Genomic DNA, 15,689 nt, shown 5'->3' on the forward strand with positions numbered 1-15,689 from the left:
CTCATGCCAAAAATATTTGCTTACGTGGCTTGTTCTTGGTCTTGCACTCCTGGGTAAGGATGACTATACATGATGATGCCTGAAACAAGAGACAGTTTCTTCATTGACAGGTATTCACTTAATCAGAAATATCAATTTTTAGATGCATACTCGTAAATACTTTCTTCCTTGTGCTGCTAGGATCTAAAAATTCTAACTTGGAATAATCTATTAAAGTATGAACAAAGTTCAAACCAATCTTTTTCCCATCAACTCCATAAAAATTAGTACTCACATAAAAAGAAAACACATTTTTCACATTGTGTATAGAATCTTTGGGGAGGAGCAACAATGTACAATTCTTATACAGCATTTCCCCTCTCTGTTACATTTAAATATAATTGCTTTCCAATTTCCTTCTCTCTATCTGGTCATTACGTGTTTGTATTTTAGTGGCACTTCAGAAATGCTGTTGAGTCAGTTTCGACTCACAGAGACCCTATGTACAACAGAATGAAACACTGCCCAGTCCTTTGTCATCCTCACGATTGTTGCTATGTTTGAGCCCATTGTTGCAGCCACTGTGTCAGTCCATCTCGTTGAGGGTCTTCCTCTTTTTCACTGACCCTCTGCTTTACCAAGCATCATGTCCTTCTCTAGGGTCTGGTTCCTCCTGCTAACATGTCCAAAGTACATGGGAGAAAGTTGCTTCTAAGGAGCATTCTGGTTATATTTCTTCCAAGACAGATTTGTTTGTTCTTTTGGCAGTCCATTGTACATTCCATATTCTTCACCAGCACCATAATTTAAAAACATTAATTCTTCTTCAGTCTTCCTTATTTATTGTCCAGCTTTCGCATGCATACGAGGCATTGAAAATACCATGGCTTGGGTCAGGTGCACCTTAGTCCTCAAAGTGACATCTTTGATTTTTAACACTTTAAAGAAATGTATCTGACTTAAATAAACAACTCAAAGGGGGACTAATTATTTAAGGGTCTCCTTAACAGACACTGGAATCCCTGGGTGGTACAAATGGTTAACACACTTGACTGCCAACTAAAAGGTTGGAGGTAAGAGTTTATCCAGAGATGCCTCAGAAGAAAATCCCGGCAATCTACTTCAGAGAAATCAGCCGTTAAAAACCCTACAGCACACACTTCTACTCTGATACACGAACGGTCTTCATGAGTTGGGACCACCTTGACGGCAACTGGTATTGGTACTGGTAAACAGACATTAGCCCCGCCCATTTGTCCTTTCTGTGTCATTGTGCATGGTGGGGAAATATTGTAGCCTGGGAGGATCCCTCCTTCTCCTTTACCTCTTCTAAGATGCCTATTGCTCTAGTGCCCCACCACAGAACTGCACAGGAGCCCCAGCCACCCTCAAAAGATTCTCACTGAGACCTAAAGGTCCAGGAGGATTCGGAGATACTGGCTGGTTTCAGAAAAATATTCACTTAGTTCCAACACAGTCCCAAACCATTAGGATCTCCCAGAGTTGATTACACTTTCTGCGTTAACAGAAGCAAGAATTTTTTCTCTCCTCCCTAAGAAGACTTTGGTTACACAGAGTCAAAACAGGCTGACACCATTTTCCTAAAGTGACCACAGGGTGAAGAAAAACTCTGCACCATCTGAAAAACTTTGGAAAAGGTTATGGAAATGAAGATACCCCTTAAATACTTATTCCTGTAGAGTCATAAGCTGAGGGAAAACTTTCTCACTTGCTGTTTATATAGCATATGTCCATATTTCAGAACATCCAAAAATTATAGATTAACCTAAAGTTATATTCTTCCTGTGGACTTAAATCTATAATACTTATTAAGTAGCATGGGCTATATATTGAGGCAGAATTCTATAATTGTTGCACGTTTAAGAAAAAAATATATAGTCAACTCGAAATAAACTAACAACCTTCACAATAACCAATCTGACCTGTACTTTTAATCAGATCATTTTGGGATGTGGTTTTATCTCTTAGTGGAATAGTAGGCTCTCTTTCTGCTGAGAGTCCATTTTCACTGGGGCCCTATTTAAACCCTGTTGCTGACTTATAATGTAAGCAGGGGAAAACATTTCTTTTACTTTCGCGTTGTATTTGTATGAGTCGGAATCGACTCGAGGGCACTGGGTTTTTTGTTTGTTTGTTTTGTATTTCAGAATCAAGAAATACTCTTTCTCCAGAGGAATCTTTGCAAATACATTTTGCTTTTCTATGTAAACTGCAGAAAATGTCTTATTTTTAATACATACCATATGTAGAAGAAGTGTTAAGGTTCGATTCAATTTAGTAGATGTTATTCGACCAATCAGTGGACTCAAAACATGATACTGGATGTTGCAGAAACCACAGAGAAGATTGTGATAGAAGTCCCTAACCCTGACACTGTCACTTGATCTTTCAGCTAAAGATATGTATGAAAACAACTAGATAATTATGTAAACTGCTGCTGAACCATGATAATTATCTAGTTGTTTTCATACATATCTTTAGCTGAAAGATCAAGCGACAGTGACAGGGTTAGGGACCTCTATCACAATCTTCTCTGTGGTTTCTGCAACATCCAGTATCATGTTTTGAGTCCACTGATTGGTCGAATAACGTTTATTAAATTGAATCGAACCTTAACACTTCTTCTACATACGGTATGTATTAAAAATAAGACATTTTCTGTTGTCTCTACAGTTGTAAATCTAAAGCGAGATGCTTCCTAACTGCATTGACCATTGCTACTAGTGCAACAAATGGTAAGAATAAACACTGGGGGAGAGGGGGCAACTTGTCAATATTTTTAAAAAGTATAAACATTGAAATATAAAGAACCTAAGTGTGTGATATTTGTTAGGGAAAACCAGCCAAGCTACAATCTTTGGAAGCAAAAACAGAATTTTCATGTTAAATTAACCACTAGGGGGAACCACATGAATATAATAGATATTGACATTGCAAAGGAAAGCTAATTAAAAGATTTTTATTAGCATGTTAGAATTCAAAGCAAATCAATTTCACAGCTAAAGCAAAACCTCAATTCATGCGGACTCTAACGAAGACGCCTTAAGAGAAACAAGGTATGGGGGAGGCGGCAGGAGAATAACTGGGTTGATTTTTTGCTTTTGTTTTGTTTTTTCATTTTTATTGTGGTGAAATTGGATTGATTTTTAAAGACAAGTAATTTTACCATGGTGGACCCCATACATGCATTAGGAAACGATTGAAGTAGTTCAGGATGACACAGATTTCTTCTTTGAAAGAACTCAAACTGCTTCAGAGAGGGTGGACAGCTACCACCATCATAAGTCAATATAAGAAAAGCTGATAAAGAATAGAAGTCACACTGCTAACGATCGCTATATAGTTCAAGCTAAGCCTTGTTTTTAAATTTAAAAAAAAATCTCCTTTTAGGGTCAATATATAGTTTATGTTATAGAATTCTTAATTCCTTATATGCTGTAACTTAAAAATACAATGGTAGGAGCCACAGCAAACCTACCAGAGTCTGGAGTGATTCTGATTGCCTTGCCTTAAGGAGCACTAAGAATAATGGAAACCTGAACACAGGTTTCAAAAAGCTGACCCCCCTCAAAAGTGACATCAATCTCTTGTTCTCACTGACACAACTTTGTTGCATTTCCCGCTAGTCGTTTCTATAGTTCCTATGCTTTCATTTGGAAACTCTGGTGACACAGTGGTTAAGAATTACGGCTGCTAACCAAAAAGGTCGGCAATTTGAATCCACCAGGCGCTCCCTGGAAACCCTATGGGACAGTTCTACTCTGTTCTATAGAGTCACCATGAGTCGGAATTGACTCAAGAGCAACAGGTTTGGTTTTTGGTTTTTATACTTTCATTATGTGTCACAGCAACAGATAGCCTCTTTGCTCTGAATAAGACATCCTGCTGAAAGTCAAGTGTCCAACAGTATTTCAAACCAGGTTACACTAGACCCACCTGGCTTTAGTCACCATTTAGTTTAATTTACTACTTTTGACTGTGCCCTTTATTGATGCCCCAGATCTAAGGATTATCATTCTTGTTATTTCCTTCACAGTTCCTCCTGCTAAGAAAATGGCAAAGCAGTTGGGAAAAATACTGCTTTCTCTGAAAAGCAAACTCCTAAAGATTCTGTTGCCAGAATGAGTATTTGTCTCTACAGCTTATGTCTACAATCACCACTATGTCTAGCACACACTATTATGGCCAACAGAAAGGATGAAAGAAAAGCAGACACTGACGTTTCTAAAAGATACACTTTGTCTTTTTCCCTTGTATGAGTTCTATCCACTAGGCTAGACACTCAGCGTTGACCAGCAACGGTGTTACTCTTAGTTTTTCTCCATCTTTATTATTAATATTCTTTTAAGGATCAATACGGGAAAAGAATTTGAGCGAGGCTCAGGATGAAATGCTCTGATGAACAGTAATTGAATTAGAAAAAAAAATGAATCAGTCTCTTTCAAATTCCAAATGCTGTTTTATAAACTATATGAAAGCCTCTTAGGAAACCCAATCTAAGAAGACCTGGCTAAGTCCAGAGAAACAGTATGGAGTATTAAAAAAAAAAAAAAGAGGGCAGGAGTCAGACAGACCTGAGTTCAAATCTCACTTCCGAACCTCAGAAAAATAATAGTAGGGAACAATAATACTCATCCTAATGGGGTGCTGGAATGAGTGACAATAATTCATATGAAGCATGTGTCATATGGTAAGTGTTCAATAAGTGGTAGCACTTTTGCTCAGGTGTAGGACTTCATAGTTTAAAAGTTTTGTCTTAATGTTTTGACTTGTGGACATTTATTGACATGAATTATTTTTTAAATTTCGTTATCCTATATGCAAATAAATAGTTATCAAATATTCTCCTGTGAGGTATAACTACTAAGTATGAGAGCCAACATGAACACAAAGTCAGCATTATTACCCTGACTTGATAAATGAGGACACTAAATTAACCTGAAGTTAAGAGTATTATCCAGAATGTTCCATCTGGCAGTAGTTACTGCTTCCATACTCCTTCTAAAGACCTGTGATTTAGAAGCCATAAAATGCATGCAGTTGGCAAGGAAACATGATCCCATGTGCAGTTCTTTACAGAAAGCAGAAAAGTTGTAATACAGGAAGCTTCTGTGTAAGTAACTTTACCGTGTCTAGCAGCATCGTATTTTGACATGTTAACTCTCAGGAGGAAATTGTTCAGGCTGTTGAGGTAAGCTGGAAGGGAGTGATAGCCTTCTGGATCATACCAGACCTGTCAAATTCCAAGAGAAGGCAAGATCAATATTGGGTTCAAATACATTATGTTGCCTTTACTTCTGACAGCCTACAGAATTTATACTTAAAGTAAGAGTACCGGTTTCTCAATAACTTATTTCATTTTAGAAGATTATGAACCATCCCCCAGAGGGTTGAACACAAGCCTCTAAGTTCCCAACTTAGAAATGAGCAGAGAGATTGGAAAGACAGCTGTTCCAGGTGATAGCAAGAAGTTGTTAGTTATTCTGGATCTTCTCCATAGGCAAAGCCTGAGGTAAACTAGAAAAACCATTGTCTCAATTTTTGTGTTTGATCCATGGTGATTCTGGGTCTAAAACTAAGGTCTTCTGGGCCTCAATAATAAGAAGAAAAACAAATGGTATATAGGCCAGACTATAGAAATAAAATACAGATATAAAACATTGTGTTCTAGAATCTAGATTAATAATCGTCTGTCTCATTTCAAGAAACCTAGCTGATAATTTTAAATTACAAATTTGATTTAGAGAGAAATTATTTTATATTAGAAACACCCTTGTTTATACAGAATATATACTCTGTGTGTGGACAGCGGAGGAGGTAAGAAAAAGAGAGCATTCAAATCCCTAGCAGTATTTACTTTCTGTATAACCTTGTAAAAATCAGCTAAAATAGACCCAATGTCTATTTCATAGGGATGTTGTGAGGATGAAATTAGGTAGCTTGTGTATAAGGTGATCCTAGTGCTTGGCATATAATAGTCACTTAACGAATATCAGCTTCCCTACTCCCCCCACCCCCTCTGTATACGTCCCTTACTGTCAAATGAAAAACATGCAAAGACCAATTCCAAATTCTTTAGAATACCATCAATCATATGGTTAATTATATGTGTCTGATTCAGTGACTTTAGCTTGTTTCAAAGTCTAGGTAAGTTCTAGAGGAAAAATAGCCAGCAGGGTTATTTATCTCCACCAAATTCAATTGAGTTGCCATGTTTTTTAAATATCAAGATTAAATACACCTATTTTTATTCCCTAAAAAATTATGACACATACTTGAAGAAAAATGCATAAAACATAAATGTATGAAGTTTTGAAAAAATTATCAGTAGAGCACATACATCTAACCATTACCCAGGCTGAGAAATAATATATTGCCAACACCCATAATATCTCCTCACAGACTCTCCGTGTCCTTCCAAATCACAATCTCCTCCCTCCACCGTAAAGGATACGGTGGAGTTTTGTCTACTTTCAAAGCTTATCATAAATGCAATCATACTTTATACAGTCTTTTTTGTCTTTTCTTTTGCTAATTAATAATGTCTGGCAGATTTAGCCTATTTGGTATATGGAGCTGAGATCATTCATTTATTTCTATTGCTGAAAGTTCCACTGAATAGATATGCAACAATTTATTTACTTATTCTAACATATATGGGCATTTGGAATTGTGTTTTTGTCTATTATGAGAAATAACACTACGAACATTTTTGCCCACGTGTCCTGGCACTACGTGTGCATGTTTCCCTAGGGTATATACACAGGACTGGAATACTGTGCTCTGTGGTACACATATCTTCAATTTATTGAAAAATGCCAAACTTCTTTTCAAATTGATTGTACTCGTTGTTTTCATGTCAAGAAAAAGCTTGAACGTATCAATTTCACATTCTCATTTATATAACATCCTGGAAGAAAGATCCTAAGTTACCTTGGCCAGTGTTCTATTGACAGGAACTCCTGTTATGTCAAAACGAAGGTCATTAGTCAAAGGCAGCCCAAAACTCCAACCTCCATATCTGCATGGAGATATAAAATTTATATTAGTTTTAATGGAAAAACTTTTCATAAATAGATGTAAAGTACTTAAGTAGGAACTCAATTTTTTTTCCTCTTTCCATTAGAAACGCAATTATTGTATAAAATAAATACAGTCTGGCAAATATTTTACATTTTTATTAATTCCCTTTATCATAGTTTAGTCTAAAGTGTGCAATAGAATGAGAGGTAAAAAGTCCTTCTAAACTATTGCAAATATGGAGTGATCATTCTAAAAATGAGTGACATATAATTTAATCATTCCCTCCATCTTTTTTTTTTTTAACTGATACACGTACCATGTTAAAAATCTTAAGATTTTAGTGCTTAACTAAGCTTCTTTGTTTTTAGGCAATTAAGATGAAGATGACATAACATCAGCTCTTATCCTTTTTAAATAGCTCCATGTCTTCTATTCCCCAAACTGTTTGCTCTAGCTCGCCCCCTAGTGCCATAGCTTTTCTCTTCCTGGATGTTTGCAGTTGAGTCTATTTTACTACTTATCAGTTCATGGTATGCTAAAAATATAAAATTGATTTAAAAAAAAATCCAAGTAGCAATAATATTTTCGTATGTGGAGTGGCTGAGTGGATTTGAACTGCCAACCTTCTGGTTAGTAGCCAAGCCCTTAACTGTTGTACCACCCGGGCTCCTTAATAACAAGAATTGTTGATATAGATTAGCATAAAGGTCCACCAATCTGGGTCAAGTTACACTACATGGTACAGTCACACTAGAGTAATCTTTTCACTAGCATCCAAAATGTGATGATACGGAGCTATACTTTTGACATGCAAAGAACGCCATAGGGTATAGTTCATGTAAAAAAAAAAAAAAGCAGGTTTTAAAATAGTTTGCATAATAAACCTGATTTTATTGAAAATAATTGTATGTATATCTGTGACTAGGAAATTTCTGGAAGCATGTACACCAAAATACCTGTAGTGATTATTTGTGGCTATAGAGGTACTATTCCTTCTTCTTTTTTACTTCTATGGAGTTTATAATTATTTTACAGTGAACCTTAATCATTTATGTATACCGAAAAAGGAAAGAGATGGAAGGAGAAAACAGTAGCTACTGCAAGCCTATCAGCTTTACATCCATGATAAATAATTAAGTGGCTAAGGTACAAGCCTGTGGCTTTGCTAACACACAAACGTATTTTGTACACATGCAGACATCACGCTCTAAGTCATTTATATCGGAACTGAGGCTGATTATCATCAAAAGCCATGGCTTAAAACTATCTGAGTTGTTGTAATTCAGTCAATAACTTCCTTTTGCTTTAAGAAAATAATATGTACAAATTTAAAAATACATTTTTGAGGCCTAAAAAACAAAAAACAAATGCTTTTCTAATTTGCTGAAATGAATCTTAAATTAGAATCATTACTAAAATTTCAATACATGAAGCTGTTTAAACTAGAATTTAACTATGTAAATAATAGAAATTTGCATCTATTGTCTGTATTGTCTCAAGTTCAGAAGGCAATCAGAATTAGAAAGCAAGATAAGCTAAATTAAATATACACAGGATACCTCTTTTGTGAAAACTCATTGGCAGTTGATATAAGATAATTTTCAATGGGGTGCCCACTGAGGTCATAAATTACTTGGGAAGAATAAGTTCTTCTATGAGGTGGGTAATAGTTAGATTCAGGACATTTCTGAAAAATAAAGTAAAAAGTTATTTTTGGCTAAAGCTATGCAAACCAAATAGTCAAATAGTCAAGGAGTTTCAGACCCATGACTTGTCTATTACTGTAACTGGTGAAGTGTGATGGAGCTGTCTCCCAAACTCCAAAGAGCTTTGCAAGAGAAATCATTTTGCCAAGAAATTAGAACAAAAGCTATTACTAAAGTGGAGCGTATGCATGAGTTCAGGGTTCGATTACAGGCTGCAAAAGAACACAGGTTAACTAATGTGCGACCTTCCTTTCACTGTGCTGACAAAGTTTGATATGTTTGGAGAACAACATTAAACAATAAGATGATTCAAAATTCCCTCAATAATTCAGAGGGAAAGGAAGTATGTTTGTCTCCAAATTGAAAAGATAAGCTCAACAGACAAACTTTTTAGGGACTGAGAGCAGTGGATAAAAAGTTTGTGTTTTATTAGTTTTAGGTACAAAACTTAGGTGACAGTGCTTTGTTTATATATATGTGTGTATATATATATATATATACATAAACTTTTGGAAACCCTGGCGGTGTAGTGGTTAAGTGCTATGGCTGCTAACCAAGAGGTTGGCAGTTCAAATCCACCAGGCGCTCCTTGGAAACTTTATGGGGCAGTTCTACTCTGTCCTATAGGGTCGCTATGAGTCAGAATCGACTCGACAGCAGTGGGTTTGGTTTTTTGGTTTTTATATAAACTTTTTATTTTGGAAAATTTTATATTTAAAGAAAAATTACAAAGATAGTACAGAGAGTTCCTGTATACCCCTCACACAGTTTCTCCCATTGGTAACATTTTACTTTACCATTGTACATTTGTCATAACCAAGTACACTGGTACAGTACTATTAACTGAATTCAGAGCTTAGTTTTAAACACTTTATTTTTATGGACGTATCTTTCTATACTTCCTGACCACTTGCTTTTCAGTGTAGATTTTCATGCTTCGCTGCCATCATATTTTGTTTGGGATAAGTCTAGCACTTTCCCAGTTCTTCCTCCTAGCTCTTCATACTACATCCCAGAGCTAGCACCACATGCGTGTCCCAAGAGCATAAAGTTGCAGGTTGCTCTAAAAAAATGAATGCTGGGTTTTGCCTTATGTCCTGTAGTTGTATCAACTTGAAGATCACATTCTAGAATGCACTGGTTCCACAAATATTGTAATTAAATGAAGACACCCATAGGTATGCAGTGCAATTATTTTAGCTTTAACTTTTTATTGAATTATTATAGATACAGAAAAGTGCACATATTATAAGTACACTGCTTGATGAATTTTGAAACTGTACACACCAGTGGAACCAGCAACTGGGTCAGGAAACAGAATGCTAGTACCTGAAAAGTCCCCTGATCATGTTCCCTTCCTATCAATACGCCACCCAAGGTAAACAGCACAGATTAGTTTTGCTTGCTTTTATATTATGTAAACAGAATCATATAATATGTACTCTCGTCTGTCTGTTTTTTTCTTCACTCATCATTATGTTGGCAAAAACATCCATATGTTGTGTGATCAATCATCGTTCTTATTTTGCTGTATAGAATTCCATTGTTGGAAGATATTCCATTTGATTTACCCATTATATGGTTGGTGGGCATTTGGGTAATTTCAGTTTTTGGCTATTATAAATAGTGTTGCTATGAATATACTAGTATATGTCTCTTGGTGAACATATTCGCATTTCTGATGGGTGTTTAATAGGAGTGGAATTCCTAGTCCCACAGTGACTTCTTTTCTTCAACAATCTTTAATTTCCCCTGTGAATTTGCCACTCTTAAAAGTTTGGTGAATTAGCAGGCCTAGAAAACCCAGGTGTGTATCTATAGAATACAAAGTAAGTGATGGCTGGGTAATTTTTTATAATTTTCTCAGAAAATGGACTTCTCTTGCAGCCTAGAGCTGTAGCTCAGACATATGAAGTCTGTTCTAGACTTACGCATTACTGACTTCCCAGCTGACCACTACTGTGGCAGCCACACAGTATTTTCACATATGGCAGTCATGGTGGCATTTTGTTGTGCAAAACATATAGCTTTCTAATTAGAACAGAACTGAGACCAAAAATTCTTTTTCAGTTGGTTTCCACAAAGATAGAATTAGCAACTTTTGGAAATTTGTTGTAAGATAGATTTAAAACAGTGACCTGAAGTTCAAAGTCAATATTTTTGAGTTGCCCAGGTCTACATCTCTGAGCTACAAGTTTCCATAAAGTGAAATTATACTGACTCTTTGGTAACCTAAATAGATTTTTCAGCTTTCGATGTTTTTTCCTCCTTTTTTTTTTCTTCTATTTCCTGGAACTTAATTCCATCTTACCTGGACATTTTCTGAGCAGGTGCAGACATTAAAAATAGTGCTAGGTTCTCCACTGGTGTTCCATTCTCCAAGACTGCCTTCCTTTAAACATCTCCTGCAAACAAACAAAAAAATGATATTGAAATGAAGTGTGTGCTCTCATGTTTATGTATGAGCATATTAGCAAGTACTTGGTATTATATTCAGGTACATAGTCCTAGCTACAATTTTACTGTTTTTTCATTATTGGACTATACATTGCACTACCATTTTCAAATAGTTTAACATATTGCTGTGGGTGATTGAGGGAGAGCACTTACTGATTAAACAATGTTAAGACCAAAGCTCATTGAATTATCTTAATGAGACAGGATAGGACTTTCTGTCCTCTTATTCTTTGTTCTTTTCATCCTCACCTCTGATGAGAAGGCAATACTTTAGCATAATAACACACCAATGTCAGGGTTACATAAGCTATGTACTATCTTGGTAGTTTGAATAAGCAGCACCTTGGAGTGTAAAATTTGGGGATTTAGAGTCAGAAGGCTTGAATCTCAGTTTTTGCTATACAGCTTACTATCTAGACTTCTTTAGACAAGTAGCTTAGTCCCTCTGAGCCTCAATTTCTTTATCTGTAAAATGGGATGACTAATTCAAAGAGTTGCTGTGATTGTTAAGTGAAATATGCATACAAAAAAGCTGTACAAATTTTGAAACATCTAATGTTTATTACTTTATTACTACAGGGTAGCATAGCCATGGAGTGGATTAAAGGAGCTATGGAAAGTCTATTCAACACAGATTTCTATCAGAGTACTGCCCTTCTCCAGGCGCACACACACACACACACACACACATGCTTATACCCAAACGGACATGTTGAAAAGGAAAGAAAAGGAGCAGGAAACACTTACAGATCACTGATATTCAGACATATGTTGTCAATGCCAGGGAAGGCCCACATTGCTGAGACCAGTGGCTTTGTCGTTGTGTTAAAATTCCTGCCATAGGAAAAAGAGAGAAACAAATTCATAATCTTTCTATTAGTCTTTCATATTAAACTCACGCTCACAAATTTTTAAGGAAATGAAACACACTGTCTATAGAACTGTTTTCTTAAAAATCTAAGAAAGACTCTTGAAAAAAATATCAGGGGAAAATACGTATATATCTCTATTTGGCTGCCTTGTTATTCTAATTGTCACATGCATTGACATTCACCTATTGTGAATATAAAATTATGTTATACAGAATTATAACGTAACTATTCAGTAATTGTAGGATGGACAAAAAGCTATGTGCCCTATATCACAACAGATTGGAAGGTTACAGGCTAACATGATTAAAGTCGAGTCATTAAAAATAAATATTTATTAAAACATTATTTTTAGATGAACAAAAACTCTTTAAAAGCTGTTTGTCAGTGATAAAAATGTCATGCTGCCATAAATCAAACTGCCCATTCCTTCGTCAGAATCAGATACTATGGCTCCTAAGTTCTTTATTCTTCACATTGAATGAGACACAAGAACAGCCCTGGAAGCACTTGGGAAATACCATTCTAATAAAGGAAAGAAACTTACGCATAGAAGGATGTCTGTTCGGTGGTGCCATACAGAGATGGGGAGAGCTGGAGCTCTGGGTAACTGTTGCCAGAGTCTCTCAGTGTGCCGAGGCCCATGGCAGTGGTTACAAAGACGACGGGGAGGATAACCTGAGCAATGATGCCCTTCCAATTTCTGCGGGTGTGGTGGAACCTCTTGATGAGTATAGCCATTACCTTCTTCAGGAACAGTCCAAAGCCATCCAGTCTCTCTCCTCTCGTCAGGATTTTGTCTGTTTATGAAAAAGAGACTCAATATGGGTCTGAAGAATGTTGATAAGTCAAGGAATAAAGTAACTTCAGAAACTATGGATGGACAGTATACTGTGGTGTAGTGGGGAAAGCTTATATTCTAAAGATTTGGATTTAAGGTTTGGCTCTTCACTTATCAGCCTTGGGCCTGAGCCTCAGTTTCTCCATTGGGAAAAGTAAAGGCCAAAACACACATCTCATAGACATTCACGTAAAAGTGCTTTGAAAATTGTAAATCATGATTCAAGAGATATTACTAATCATTTACATAGTAATTTGACATTTAAAAGTCAGGTGTCTAAAATTTTATAATTGAATATTGTCCCTAAGCTCTAAAGACTCAATACAAACTCAGTATGTATTACTAGTTACAAATTATATTACTATAATAGTCAAGAGAGAGCTTCTATCAAGAGTAAGAATTCAAATAAAATAAATAGAAACTAAAACATCAGTCTAGTCTAAGAACTAGTTCCAATTGTGACTAACTCAGTGATTGTATGTTTATTTGGTTCTGATTCTAACATGGGGTCCAATGAATTTGCCCTTAAAGCGGAAAGAAGAATAACCTGTCCTCCAGAGTAAAATTCTAGGTCAAACACTTCTTCATTACACTGTTTTTAGAAATTTGAGATAATTACCTAGTGTTTCAAAATGCCAGCTTCACTATTGTCAGTAGCCGATGAGTCGATTACGATTCATGGCAACCTCTTATGTTGCAGAGCAGAACTGTACTCCATAGGGTTTTTAAGACTGTGACTTTTCAGAAACAGATTACCAGGACTTTTTTTCCAAGGCACCTCTGGGCGAGTTTGAATTATCACATTTTGGGTTAGTAGTTGAGCGTTTAACCATTTGTGCCATCAAGGGACTCCTATCTTACTATTAAAGGCACAGGAAAGAAGGCATTGGAAAAAATGTCTACCCTCTCCCCACTTCGAAAAGCTTTTCAGGTGCTGAGAAAAATTTCATGACTTCTGAGAGTAAGAGCCGCTTTTGAGGCCATAAATGGTTGCCTCCTCAGTAGAACTCTTATTAACTAATAATTTCAACAGTCCCCTCTAAAAATAGGTTCAAATATAACATTCTCTCTGAAGGCCTGCTGCCAAGTACTTCATGTGTGATAAGATGGCAGTATTCATCAGCCCTCTGTATGTTTTCAATTCTCCATCACAAGTTTTGCAGTGCACAAATCATGATCTTCATTTAGCTGATAAGGAAAAATACAAAGCTGCTTAATTTAAAATGAATTCCAATTAAACAGAGTGAACAAGTTTAAACACGAATGCCTATCGCCGTAAAGGGGAATTGGAGAAGAAGCTGAATATTTTAAGTTAATTAGTATGCATTTCTGTTTCTTGAGAAATTACATGTGGATGACTTACAGGTGTATCAAATGGAGTAAATGTGCTTTCTGAAAGATAATGTCAATGAGGGGAACATTTTGACTGAATAATAGTTTCAAACTATGAGACATATGCAGAGGCAACTAAATAACTTTTACTTCCTGAAGCAGATGAACCCATTCTAATCAAAGTCCTTGAGTCCATGGACTCCACAACTATATTCCCCAAAAGATTGCCAATGAGGGACATGGCAGAGTTCATATCAGACTCAAGTTCTGGAATTCTACAAACATCAGAGACTATCTTTTTTTCTTTTTTGAGTTTTAGACCCAAGCAAATGTTTAATTAAAAGTTCTATTCCTGCAGATTTTTGCCAATTTAAGCAAACTGTTGAAATGATTACTCTGTAATTTATATATCATTTTACAATATGCTGCTTTAAGTAAATAGTATTTCCAAAGATATGAATTAGCTGTCAAAAAGAAGAGACAACGTAAGTTATTTTCAATTCCAAAAGGTGGACCTTTTGAAACCCTCAAAGTTGTATTAAAAAAAAAAAGATTTTTCCAACATGTCTTGTGTGAAGAATTGGAAGGAAAAAAAGAAAAACCTATTATCATAAGTTTCTAGCCATCAAGTGCAAACTCTTTAACGCAGAGACCCTCCCCTGCTTTAAGCATTTTGTCACCACCTGAAGAGTCCAGAATGGGAAGAGATTAGACATTTTTCCAATTAGATATTTTTACTTTTTTGTGACCCTTGCCTCCCCTTGAACAAGTCTAATGACAGGGAGTGAACGACCTTCAACGGTAACGTTATTTATAAGAAGGATTTTAATGTGTTCCCGAATGTACGACTGTAGTTAGTTATATCTTGAACGCAATTTCTGGTGGGTAGAAAGGCTACTGATCACCATCCTATCGAGGAAGTCCATCCACACTCTTCAAAAGATTCTTGAAAAAGAGAATTCAATCTGACTTAATGAGTATTTTGTCTAGTGCACATAGGCTTGCCATAAGCAGAATCAACTTGATGGCAACTGGTTGGTTGGTTGGTTTACATCTCTTTAGTCCTTTTAAATTTAGAAAGAACATCTAAAGTTGAATTAAAAATATAAAAATCTGTCCTGAGATTTTCACATGTATAACATGTATTGGAATTAAGCAAAATATCCACATTAAATTTATACCATCTCTGTCTGTGAAATTGCTGCTGCTCACAGATAAATCGTCTGGAGTTGAGACGCCGTTGGTACTGGAATTTCCAATTTTCTTTTGTGGAAAGTGCTCAAGACTCATATCACCATTTTTCTGTGAGTCTTTAGTCAAGTTCAGAAAGACCTAGAAAGAGAAGCCAGGTATATATATATATATATATGCCTTTTCCAATTTCTCAGCTCAATTTTCGTTTGGAATTTTTATTACTTTTATTGGATAAATGTAAATAAATATACACATACAATAAAATAA

General features: G+C 35.9%; 1 protein-coding gene across 1 annotated transcript in view; it reads right to left on the minus strand.

Annotated features, from left to right (window-relative positions):
* Positions 1 to 15,689, minus strand: part of ABCA12 (ATP binding cassette subfamily A member 12) — a 189,743-nt gene that overhangs the window by 22,695 nt on the left and 151,359 nt on the right. The window contains exons 33-40 of the mRNA XM_049888086.1: positions 15,410 to 15,560; positions 12,603 to 12,855; positions 11,934 to 12,020; positions 11,041 to 11,134; positions 8,583 to 8,710; positions 6,934 to 7,021; positions 5,128 to 5,233; positions 25 to 79 (exon numbers count right to left, since the gene is read on the minus strand). Coding sequence (XP_049744043.1) covers positions 25 to 79; positions 5,128 to 5,233; positions 6,934 to 7,021; positions 8,583 to 8,710; positions 11,041 to 11,134; positions 11,934 to 12,020; positions 12,603 to 12,855; positions 15,410 to 15,560 — 962 coding nt within the window. The remainder of the gene's footprint in view (positions 1 to 24; positions 80 to 5,127; positions 5,234 to 6,933; positions 7,022 to 8,582; positions 8,711 to 11,040; positions 11,135 to 11,933; positions 12,021 to 12,602; positions 12,856 to 15,409; positions 15,561 to 15,689) is intronic.

This window comes from Elephas maximus, chromosome 6, assembly GCF_024166365.1.
Source record: "Elephas maximus indicus isolate mEleMax1 chromosome 6, mEleMax1 primary haplotype, whole genome shotgun sequence".
Classification (NCBI taxonomy): Eukaryota; Metazoa; Chordata; class Mammalia; order Proboscidea; family Elephantidae; genus Elephas; species Elephas maximus.